At 45.3% G+C, this 11748-nt stretch overlaps 1 protein-coding gene and 1 long non-coding RNA gene across 2 annotated transcripts in view; one reads left to right on the forward strand and one right to left on the reverse strand.

Moving 5' to 3' along the window:
- The window catches only part of slc27a6 (solute carrier family 27 member 6), a 79390-nt gene extending 76578 nt beyond the window's left edge, over positions 1-2812 (reverse strand). Inside the window, exon 1 of the mRNA XM_078568978.1 lies at positions 2117-2812. Within this exon, the coding sequence (XP_078425104.1) occupies positions 2117-2600 (484 nt within the window). The 5' untranslated portion in view covers positions 2601-2812. The remainder of the gene's footprint in view (positions 1-2116) is intronic.
- LOC144697143 (uncharacterized) lies at positions 2247-7489 on the forward strand. The gene is made up of 3 exons (XR_013580306.1): positions 2247-2354; positions 4145-4350; positions 4752-7489. It is a non-coding gene; the product is annotated as an uncharacterized LOC144697143 (long non-coding RNA).
- The last annotated feature ends 4259 nt before the right edge of the window (positions 7490-11748 follow it).

Below are 11748 nucleotides of genomic sequence, written 5' to 3' on the forward strand. Positions count from 1 at the left end.
CGTAGACCCTTGGTACATAAACACCAAGTGTCACTATGTGCTGAGGTTCTACCTGTGCCCGGTGTTGGGAAGGATGGGTCAGACCACGGTGCCGCGGAACGCTCCAAGTCATTGGATCGTGCTTTCCACCTGTCCCTCGTGGAAAGATTTATGCAGAGAAACACCTTTGACCACAAGTCCACCAGGCAATGGTTGGCATGTAACGTCCTAGAGGCCTTGTGGGAAAAGGAGATGGTGGATCCTGTCAAATGGTTCCCTGAGCAGACTGTAAAAGTCATTTAGCAGAATGCCTCATCACCAGAACTTTCCAACAAGCACCAAGATGTAGCTTGGCTGGTGGTGAGATCCTTCCTACACGCCAGGAGTCTCACTCCCTCTGCACATTGCCCTCGAAGTGGCTGTGGTGGGGAAGAAACCATTGTTCACCTCCTTGTCGAATGTGCCTTTGCAAAGAAGGTCTGGAGAGAGATGCAGTGGTTTTTGTCAAGATTCATCCCGAGCAGTGCTGTGACCCATGACTCTGTGCTCTATGGGCTGTTCCCAGGGACAGACACCATGACAAAGATCAACTGCAGCTGGAGGATCATCAACTTGGTGAAAGACGCTCTTTGGTCTGCCCGAAACTTGTTGGTCTTCTAGTGCAAAGAATTGTCCCTGACCAAGTGTTGCAGACTGGCACATTCCAAGGTCTAGGACTACATGCTGAGGGGCACACTAAAGCTTGAGGCAACCGCTGCAAAGGCCCAATGGGGAAAGGTCGCTGTCTAAGACCTTTCTGCCATAGTGCACCAAGGGGCTGGGAATTGTATACTCCGCTCGGGCTGTATGACTCTCAATGAATGTATGTAGTGAACACTAAACGTATTATTATTGTATTGAAGCACCGCAGAGTGCAACATGATGTATGCCGATAACTCCAATACCATTACATTGTCTGACTGTCTGTAATAACCATATTCAAATGACTGTAATATTCATTGATTGTACTGATGATTCATGTGTCAAAGTTGAATATGACTGCACTTTTTGTGATGGCTATTTAGAAAGGTGTTGTAATGTTCTTTCAGATATTTTATGAATAAGGCATATTTTTCAAAAAAAAATCAGCCTGTAGATCAAGCTCAAAGTATCCAGGGCTGTTGATCTGATAACCCTGCTTTATGTCTATGAAACTTGGACATTTCTGTACTGTAAATTCTATGCAAAATAAACACGCCAAATTAAGCAACAGAATCACTTTCACCAAAGCTGCTTGAGATAACTAATGAAAATCAGATGGTAAGACAAGATCCCTGACATCGAAGTTCTTAAAACAAATGCTAAAAAACCAGGAATATATGCTTTGATTATGAATGCATAGCAACGCTGGTCAGGTCATGTGGTGTAAGCATCTGAAGTAATCGTGAAGAAAATCTTTTATGATGCATTAACAACTGGGAAGGGATCTCATGGCGGGCAGTAAAAGAGATAGAAAAACTCTTTTTCAAAGTGACCCTGAAACATGTGCGAATTAGACATCCATAAGTGAGTTCAGCCTTCTCAAGTAAACATGGTGAAAAACTCTATGAAAGTACCTCCTACTTTGAGGCCCAGCTGCAGCTGAAAATTCAAGATCGCCAATTGTTGAAGCAAAAATGAAGGAAGGAGTAGCGATCTGTGTCAAAAGGTCATGGGTTCAAGCCCAACCCGAGGGATATGACCACATAATCCAGCCTGCTATTCAGTGTCGTGCTGAGACATTACCACATTGCTGGGAGGCCCCAAATTTTGGATGGGATGTTAAACCAAAATCCTGTTTCCTACCTCCGGTAGGTGTAAAAAAAAACAAAGGAAATCTCCCAGTGACCTAACTAACATCCCAACATCCAACACAAGACATTATTTAAAAACAAAAAACTACCGCGGATGCTGGAAATCCAAAACAAAAACAGAATTACCTGGAAAAACTCAGCAGGTCTGGCAGCATCGGCGGAGAAGAAACAAGACATTGTTTGGTCATTCACCTGACCGCGAACAGATTATACAGTGACATTAATACAGTGACTACTTCGCTGACTGCGCAGAACTTTCATTCTAAGGAAGTGAAAGGTGGGAGAAAGTGCAAATCCTTTCTTACCTGCGCCCACGACCAGGGTCTTAGCTCCCGAGCTGACCAGGCAGTGCAGGAGAGAGCGTGTGCGGAGGTTGGTGTTGAGGAAAGCCACGGCACAGCCGAGCTTGGACAAGCCGAACCAGACGCACACGAAGTCGGGCTCGTTGCTCATCAGCAACGCCACCGTGTCTCCCGCTCTCAAGCCGGGCTGCTGCTGAAGGAAGACCTGAGCTACTCGGTTGCTTCGACTGTCCACGGCTCGGTAAGTGTAAGGCCGGCCCTCGTACAGCAGGAAGGTTTTGTGCGGGTTTGCCTCCACCCGCTGCGCGAAGCGGTCCAGGACGGTGAGCACCCTCTTGGTGAGGTAAATTTTCAAAAGTTTCAAGCCGAACTTGCTGGCTCTTAACACAAAACACACATCCTCGCACAGACAGGAAAAGGTGAGATTCAGGAGGAACAACAAGGCGATGGCTCCTGCGACTGCTGCAGCGGCGACAGACAACAACATTCTTCCAGTTCTGTCTCGCCAAAATATTGACAAACGTTGAAGTAACGAGAAAGATTTAAAACAAAGTCGATTAATCTTCTTTCTCCGCTTTTTGAGCGCATTCGGTGGTCCCTTCCACCAGGTCTCACTTAAATCATCTTTACCACGTTAAACATGGAATGATTTATTTTCTCTCCTCCTGAAGATAACGTTTCGATAAACGACAAGTGCAGTGTCCATACAGTGAAAGTGAAATGTCTTCGAGCACCAAATAAGGCGGGACATCCTGCACTGCTGCCGCTGCTTTGGGTAATACATGTTCAACTCTTGTTCAATACTGTCAAGCTTGATACTAGAGTGCCTTTACTTATCCCACATAACCACCAGCCTTACGTTTAAGTTAGGTCTTTCAAAGGTGCCACACTGAAAGTGTCAGACTTCAGGTTGTGGTAATGGTACAAACGGGGGATAGGCTGAAATGTTTGCTGGTGATTTTCTTATATGGTGTGCAATGGTTGGGAGCACACTGCACATCTGGTGCAGCTGGCAGAGCGTCTTGGCCATTTTTGTTGCCGAGTCTAATTGAAATTCAATCAGTGACCTGCCAATGCTAGTAAAGAAAGATTTGCATTTATATAATGAATTTCACAATCTCATGATATCTCAAAGCATTTAACAACAAACCAAGTACTATTTCAAGCATAGTCACTGTTGTAATGTAGGAAACATGGCAGCCAATTTGCACGCAGAAAGCTCTCACAAACAACAATGTGATTTTGACCAGATAATCTGGTGGTTTTTAGGTATTAGTTGAGAGATAAATATTTGCCAGGATACATCTGCACCTCTGATAGGTGGCTGATGCCCAGATAAATTTCTCAGCAGCAATTGAGAGGTGGCTGGATAGGTAAATGCCAAAAGCGTTGTACCCAGGACTTCAGTGCAAGAAAATAATACAACCTCATCAAGACTGTCAATATAAAACTCATCATCATATGTCTCTTGCTGTCTGTACAACTCGGCATTGGGGTCTCTCAACCTCCATTTGTCCCCACTCCGCCATGCTTCTCCTCCAATCAAAATGGGCAATTCCTTGCACCTCCTCCTGCTTGTACTCACACCCTCAAAACCTGCTCCTGCCCTCATGACTACTTCCTTTTAGACCACATTCTGCTTCTTATGTACACAATGCTAAACTGCCATATACACCTTGAAACCCCTCCAATGGGGCACAGGCTCCACTCTTCTTGCAGGAAGAGCTGGCAAACAAAGGGAGGAAACACACAATGACAAGAGGAGGTCCTGCCTTTACATAGATACCAGGGCTGATGGATGAAGGTACCACTGACATCAGTAACAGACAGAGGCAGACCAGAATGGAGATACCCAGCTGGAGACCACACATGGTGGTGGGATGTCTGAGCTTCCATTTCTCTTCCCACATAACTCTCTAGCTCATTTACTTGCACCCTAAGTGTAACAATCTAGTGGTGCAATGCACGGCCACTCATCTGCTACTCCACCTTTGCCCTCATTTGCTAACTTTTGTCTCCCTTTTTTTCCAGGCTTTTCAGATGATTTGAACCTTGATGAGCAAGAACCTCTCAAAGATGCAGTGTTACTTTCTCTGACCCTTTCAAGCACCGGCACATATATCAGCACCCCAGATGGTATAGACACTGAGTTACAGTGGTCTTACCTGGGTGATACACTGATTCATGGAAGAAGGATCAATTGCAATAGAAGGGACACCTCAAGAAATGGCCCATTGGTGGGCAAATTCATCCTAAAATATCAAAGATTGTGGAGAAGTATTACAGATGAAAATAATGAAAGCTTTTAATCTAGTAAGCAAGATTTCCTTGCTTAATACAAGTATGAACTGCAAACAATGTTATTGATATCCCCTGTGGCAGCCTGAAATGAGCTGTAAGCAAAGAAGTTCATGGTGGCAGCGACCCCACCTGCAACAGCCAATGTTGTCCTAACTATGACAGTTGATTGCAAATGATACACTATTATAGTTCCCTAGGGACATGCAGTTTATCAGAGTTAAGGTATGTTATCCTCAGCCTATAAACTCTGTTAGAAAGGAAAGGATTCCCGCAAGCTCTTTTTTTTAGAATTTGCTTTTACTGCAGCCATAACTCTATTTGTTCCTTCTTCCTGCAGCTGCTGTTGCTAAGCCTCTTGCCAGATTGGATGCCAATGAAGAAAGGATTGCATTGCCAGAAAACCCCTAAGACCGTAGAATATTCTATCACATTTGAAATCATATTAAGTAGCAAAAACTATACTGTAATTCAAGCAACATGTATCCCAAAATTTTCTCTTGTTTTATTTAAGAGCAGATAAGGATCCCTCTAATCATTGCTGAAAATCCACATGTACTGGCAACGCTTTGTAACTGGGGAAAGAACTATTGGTAGCAACATGGGCAGAAGCAAAAATGGTATTGTACATCCTATGTCAATTGACCCTAATTAGCATGCATTCACTAAGACTTGCCAGCTTCAAGCAGGAGTTCTGACCACCTAGATTGAGATCTTAGCAAAATACTAAATGGATGAACAACTTATTGGATCTGTTTTCAATAAAATTTTGGCCCTTTCACGACCCCATATTTAAGCACAAATAGAGTGATAGTAAGACAAAAATTACCCCTCCATGCCCGCCACTTCTCCAAGATGCTTCCTGCTGTCTGACTGCCTATCAAACATCAAGTCTTAGGTTAGTTGCATCATCCTCCAGGGCAACATTAGAAAAAGCAAAACTTTTGTCTTTGTCTGGCGATTAGTAGTTTAGTGGAAAAAGATTCAAGGGAGCAGAAGGTGGGTCTCATGAACAAGATGAACTTGGAAGAGCATTAGGAGAGAAACGAGAGAAAGATACAAGTTCACGGCAAGGGCTGCAGAGGGAAGCCTTAGAAGAAGAATGGCCAGTGGGCTAGTGGAAGGAAGAGAAGCAGTAGAGGTAGCTGATTATTAGGTCTCAATTTTACTGACAGAGAAGTCTGTAAGCTCCTCACACTGGCTGGTGGTGGAAAGGGGTAGATTGGTTTAGGTTTGCTGTGGAGAAAAGGCAGCCAGGAGCTATTTTTGCATTCCTGGATGATCCTGGAATAGTGAACAGTTTTGGCAGATGAGAGCAGGGCCCGGTTGTGACTTATGTGGTCCAGCCAGATCTGGCAGTAAATGGCTAAACCAGTTGTCCACTATTTCCATTCAAGTCTTGAATTTAAGGGAGCAAAGATGAGGGCCGCAGCAGGGGCAAGTCCAGGATGTAAGACAGTAATGATTTTGAAGGCAGCTAGGATATCAAAGTGCAGATGAGGATGTGGTTAAGCAGATTGGTAGCTATAGAAATATTATGGTGAGTGGAAACCAAAGGCTGGACAGTTGGGATTTTGAATGTACAGTTGTTAGTAAATTGGGAAATAATTTTTTTTTCCAGGACAGGCAAAGAAGGAAGTAAGATTGGGAGGGGAAAGGAGGGTGTGCATAGAGAGCAATACAAGGAAGTAACCAGAGATGGCTTTATCTGTGATTGACATGATAGGAGTAGCAAGGCCATGTGAGATGGCCACATTAAGGGGCTGGCTGTGAATATTGGTAGGGAAGACCAATATTAAATGAGAGGCAAGAAGGATGGAACAAGATGAAATGTTCAAAAGAAGAGAAAGTGCCAGAAAAGTAGGGGGAGAGACCAAGGTGTGACGGTCTCAGCAGTGATGGAAGGTATAACCAGGTGGGAAGGCTTAATTTAGGGGCAAGCTGTCATCACTCCTCAAGCAGGTTTTATCAAGGCTGTGATGATGATGCAGTTATCCATATTAAACTCATGGATGGCAAGGGCTTTGTTCAAAAGTGAACAGATATTCTGGAGAGAGATGGTGATGGCAGTGTCCTAAGGGTCAAATTCCAGATACCCTGTAGAAATGGGACATGGAGTAGGGAACAGTTAGTTGCTGAAATTTTACAAGCCCCTTGGTCATGGGCTGAGAAACAGGAAGGCTGGCAAAATGGCACAGGGAAGCATGCCAAGTGTCTTCCTGTTGCCATGCCATTTTGCCAGTGGCAGGAAAGCTGGTTAATGTGTTGTAGCCTGGGAGCTCAATTGAGCCATTTAAATGGCCAATTAAGAGCCTCTTCCCATCTTTGTGGACATTTTGTCAGTGGAAGGGTGCCCGCCACCGCACCGCCATCTAGTTAAACCTCATGCCCTCCTAGTGAACTCCAGCGAGTGGGGGGACCTCCTTTTTGGGTATTTCATGGCTCACAGAGGGACCCACTGGCAGCAATGGCCACCCCTGTTGTATTGGCTCTGCCTACCCTCAGCGACTCCAACCCCTGATTGCTGGCACCTGCCTGCTTGGCCCCAGTGTCTCCAGACCCTACTTCAAGGGTGTCCGACCATGGATGCACCTTCACCCTCAGCTGCAGCTTCAGCAATGGTCACCACTAGTGAGGCTGCTGAGCTGCCGGCCCTCTGTTGGCTCTTGGTGGCAGGCCTCCTTCAGTCCACATCTCAATGTTATCCAACAATCTGATTTTTCTTCTTCCATTTCTGTTTTTACCGTTAATTTCTCCTTCAGTTGTTGACAGGACAAGGCTGTCAGGTCTTTGTTTCCAATATCCAAACTTGGCTATCTTTCTCCTCTATTTATACTTAACAATCCTTTCGATTCCAAAGCCAGTATTTTACCCACGATTGGGGCCAGAACGTGATTTCATCATGGCAGGCCAAGTAAGAACCACCCAGCATGAAACACATGCTTCAGCACTCAGCGCTGCCTGTGTGGGGGAAGAGGGTGAGCGTGCAAGTTCGTGCATGTGCGCAAGTGCACTCAGGAAAAGCTCCCTGAGGCACAGAGCTGCCTCAGGGAGATGAAGATATAAGAAAAAAATAAAGATTTTTAAGGTGTTAAAAAGCATGTCACCTCATGTGACTCTGTCACATGAGTAGGGACATGTTAGAAATTAGTATGAAAATTTTTTATTTTTTTAATGACAGATCGAAACCTCATCCTGCCCGTGGATGAGGCTTCGCAAAAAATGCAAAGGCCACTCGGCCTTTTCACCTGCCCACCAACCGTAAGGTTGGACGGGCAGCGAAAAATTTAATTGAATTACATTGTTAATGGCCTTAATAGGCCTTTTAATTGTCGGCGGGCACGTTCCCAACTCCCGCACGTGCCCGCCAATCAAAATATCATGCGAATACGCGATGTTGTCAGGACGCTCGCCCGATGTCATCGCGCTTCATTTTACGTTCATTCGGGTCAGGCATGCTCCCGCCTGACGAGCATAATAGTCTGGCCCTAAACTTTTACTCTTCATCTAACCCCACTGATTTGTCTTTCTGTCCATTAGTTGATTGTGATGGACATCCTCCATTATTCCTACATTTCAAAAGCTGTTATCCTCCTCATCTTCTTCAGAGTTCAACTCTCACATGCGTAAGGCACAACACTCCGCACTAGTGACTGTGCTAGATGCTTTTTCAGCTTCATGCTGATGCTCTTGAACTTCCAAGTAGCTACTTGAGCTACTTAAGCCACCTGATCATGCCCTTTGCTGTAGCTAATGTAACCTGGATTTCATTCTTGTCTGTAACTTTGGTGTTTATCATCGAGCCAAGGTACTTGAAATTGCCCTCTGCCTGTATTATGGTGCTTCCAATCTTGACTTTTCCATTGCCATTTAGAGCCATAATGTTGGTTTTTGCCTTAGTTATGGTGGCGGAGGAGTCGGAAGTTTTGGGGGGAGTCGGATGATGGGGTCGGTTAAGGGGGACGTTGTGAGGAGAGGTCAGGTGGGGAGTCAGGTGGTGAGGTCAGGTTGGTTTGGGGGGTTGGGTGGAGTTGGTGGGGAGTCAGTTGTATAGTTACCCAGGGGTTAGACTAGGATTTTTCAGTCTAACATTTCCTGGGTAATTATTCAGACTCACTGTTTCTTTTCACTAGGCCTTCTGCATACCTGAATTTGCATTTGCTATGATCTCATCAGCCACATCTCTCTTCTTGCACCATCCTCACAGAAGACAACCCTGCCTGACTCCCTACTCCCTGGAATTGCTTTGTATGCCCATCACCAACTCTTGACAACTCCTGAAGCATTTCTGTATAGCTCTTGAATTAACCACACAAGGGCCCAGACCTTCCGGACTCCGGATCGTCAGAGACTGGACCTAAGACCAAAGATGCAGGCTGGGACTCCGCGGAAGTCCAGACACGCTGACCTCTGTGGGAACTACCTGTAGAGTTTGAACTTCCAATGGGCTATTCCCCTGTTCCCCAGGGGGGAACCCCTAATGGGTAGGGTGGCAGGTGGGTAAGTGGGTTGGGAGAGTATGTCAGGTCGCGGTCTAGTCAAGTCGAGGAGGGGGGGGAACAGGTAAGGGTGAAGTCGGGAGGGAATTCGGGGTTGGAGGAGTCGGGTGATGGGATTGGGTTGCGGGGGAGTCAGGAGGTTGTGGAGGGGGGGGGGGGAGATTCGGGTGGTGAGGTCAGGTCAGGTTGGGTCGGTGGGGATGGAGGGCGGAAGTCAGATAGTGGGGTCAGGTCAGCAGGATGTCGGAGGGGTGGGGGGGTGGGGGCGGCAGTGAATCAATTGGTGAGTTCAGGTTGGTTGGGCGGGATTGGGGGTCGGTGGTGGGAGGTGGAGGGAGTCAGTTGTATAGTTACCCAAGAGTTAGGCTAGGATTTTTCTGCCTAACATTTCCTGGGTAACTATTCAGGTAAGTAAGTCGCAACCATCTGAAGTCTCCAACTCTAACTCAGAGGAATTGCCCTTAAGAACTTCAGACTTCCTGGGCAATTTCCACAGAGTCAGTACGTTGGGACTTCCAAGGGGTCCTGGAGAATATCTTCCAGGCAACTACCAACAATTTGGAGACCAGAAGATCTGGGCCAATTGTTTACAAACAGACTAGAAAAATGGGCAGAAAACATCAGCTCCTCCCTCCTTCAGTGGCAGAGGTAATGATTACCTCCCAGAATACAACAGTTTAATTTATGTCATATGAGATTTCCACTGTAATTTCACATGTAGCCAGGGAAAAATGTAATATTAGTAAATACTGGAGGTTATTTTCTCTTGAGTGCCTAGACAGTAATCTGATGAAACAGATTGTCCCCAAATTGTTTTCAATAGCACAGAAATTGAAACAGGTGGGTAGTTCACTCTGCCAGGTTAGCATCCAGGTGGCAGAATTCAAAATTACCACCATCATATCACAAATTCCAGGATTGAGGGTTACTGGGACAAATCCAAGCTTCAGTCAAATATGATGGCATATGGAATTTTACAAAGCATTCCAATTGCAGCAACTCATGTACAGGGAACAACAACAGGCTTCAACGTGATGTAAGGTGGTTCATTAAGATAAAAGGGGGCTAAAATGTCAGCCTCCTTAAAATATTTAATTGAGCATCTGGCCTTCTGGGAACAGGTTGGCTGGCCATCCCTTGTCCGGCTTCCTTTAAACTCGGAAGTGGGTGAGCTGGGGTTGCGTTTCAAATTTTAGTTTTAACATCTGACCAACCCCAACCAATCCATTTTTGGGAAATAAGGTTCAGACCTTTGATTCAGTTACATTTTAATGATTTTTCTTGTCAACTTTACCAATGCAATTTCAATATTTTTAATAAAAGTTGTAACTTGCCCTTTTAATGTAATACTGAGATTTTTCCTGAATTGTTTTATAAGCTTGCCCATCTCTACTCATTGTTTTCTAATTTTCTGTGCAGTCAGGGTCATTTTGATAAGAAATGGACACGCCTGCCACAGAATGCAGTTGACAATTATACAAAAAGTTTGTTTATGTGACAGGAATTTCCCTGCTTTCACATACCCCAAGGCTAGGGATTCTCATGGACAGATCTTGCATCCGCAGTCACAGCTGTGTAATCTCAGTCATTGGAGATAAACTTCACTAACATAGTATAAACGAAAGGTAGGCCTCAGCTACATGGTGCTTATATGTCGAGTACTACAATCGTATTTAATGAAATGTAAAACAAGGACCTGTCCACTTTGCTCCCTTTAGCCTCCATAATAGAATGGAAAACATCTTCAATTTCCTTTAGCAGGGTACAGAAGGTAATCCGGTCTTGCACACCAATCTGCACTGCCAACAATTGCCTCCCCAACCAGCTTCTCCAAGCTTTCCCAGCGAACGTAATCCCTTTCCACTAATCATCATTTCTAGTTACCCTGTGCCCTCTACATTGAACATCATTTGTAATGAATCAACCCCTCCCTGGCAAGCATAAAATCCATCATGCCTACACCCACTCCCTCAGTTAGCATCATTCACTGAAACTGCCTTCCCCAAATAAGCATTATTCCCAGGACCCAAACCTAACCCCACTGAGTCTGGAAGCCTGCCTGCTCCTCCAACCAAATGATCGGGCTAATGGTTTCCCAAATCTTCTTTAGGTAAGGAAGGTGCTGTAAAGGAGATACAAATGGCAGGATTGCAGTTGCCCAGTGAGGAAGTGAAGAGAGGGCAGAGGGAGGAGGAGGAAGGTGCAGGGGAGAAAGGGAGGGAGGGAAACAGGATAAAATGACAGGGTTGGAAAGGAAGAAGCAGCAGGAAGAGGATGATGGAGAAAGAGAGGGTGCAAACAAGAGAAAGACCAGAGGGATGAGTATGAGGGAGATGGGAAGGGGGAAGAAGCAGGAGGAGAGGTCAAGACAAGGTGGCAGGAATTGGGAAGGAGAGGTGGGGTGGGACAGATGGAATATTAAAATTACCCTATTCTCAATCTGTTCCCCATTGAAACATTATTGAACATTTGTAACTCTTCCTCTCTTTCTTTCAGCTCACCCTCTTCCTTCCTTCATACCTCCCTTGCTCTTTTCCCCTGCTGTTTTTGTTATCTCTTTACCCCTCCTCTTTGCTCTTCGTTCATCCGCAGCTCAGTCCTCCCCATCACTAATTCCCTGTCCTTCCACTTCCTTATGCTGAGTCCTGCAATGCTCCTCTCCTTAGCCTTGCATAAAACGAGTGCCACCTAGTTTTGGTCAGGCTCCCCTGCTCCCTTTTCCATGCTGGGATACACTCCCAATGTTACTCTGTGTCTGTATTTTGATTTTGTAAGAAAAATGCTTGACAAAAGATTGAGGAATTTTCAGTGAGATTTATGAATCAGGCCCTGCTTGCA

This window comes from Cetorhinus maximus, chromosome 2, assembly GCF_964194155.1.
Source record: "Cetorhinus maximus chromosome 2, sCetMax3.hap1.1, whole genome shotgun sequence".
NCBI lineage: Eukaryota > Metazoa > Chordata > Chondrichthyes > Lamniformes > Cetorhinidae > Cetorhinus > Cetorhinus maximus.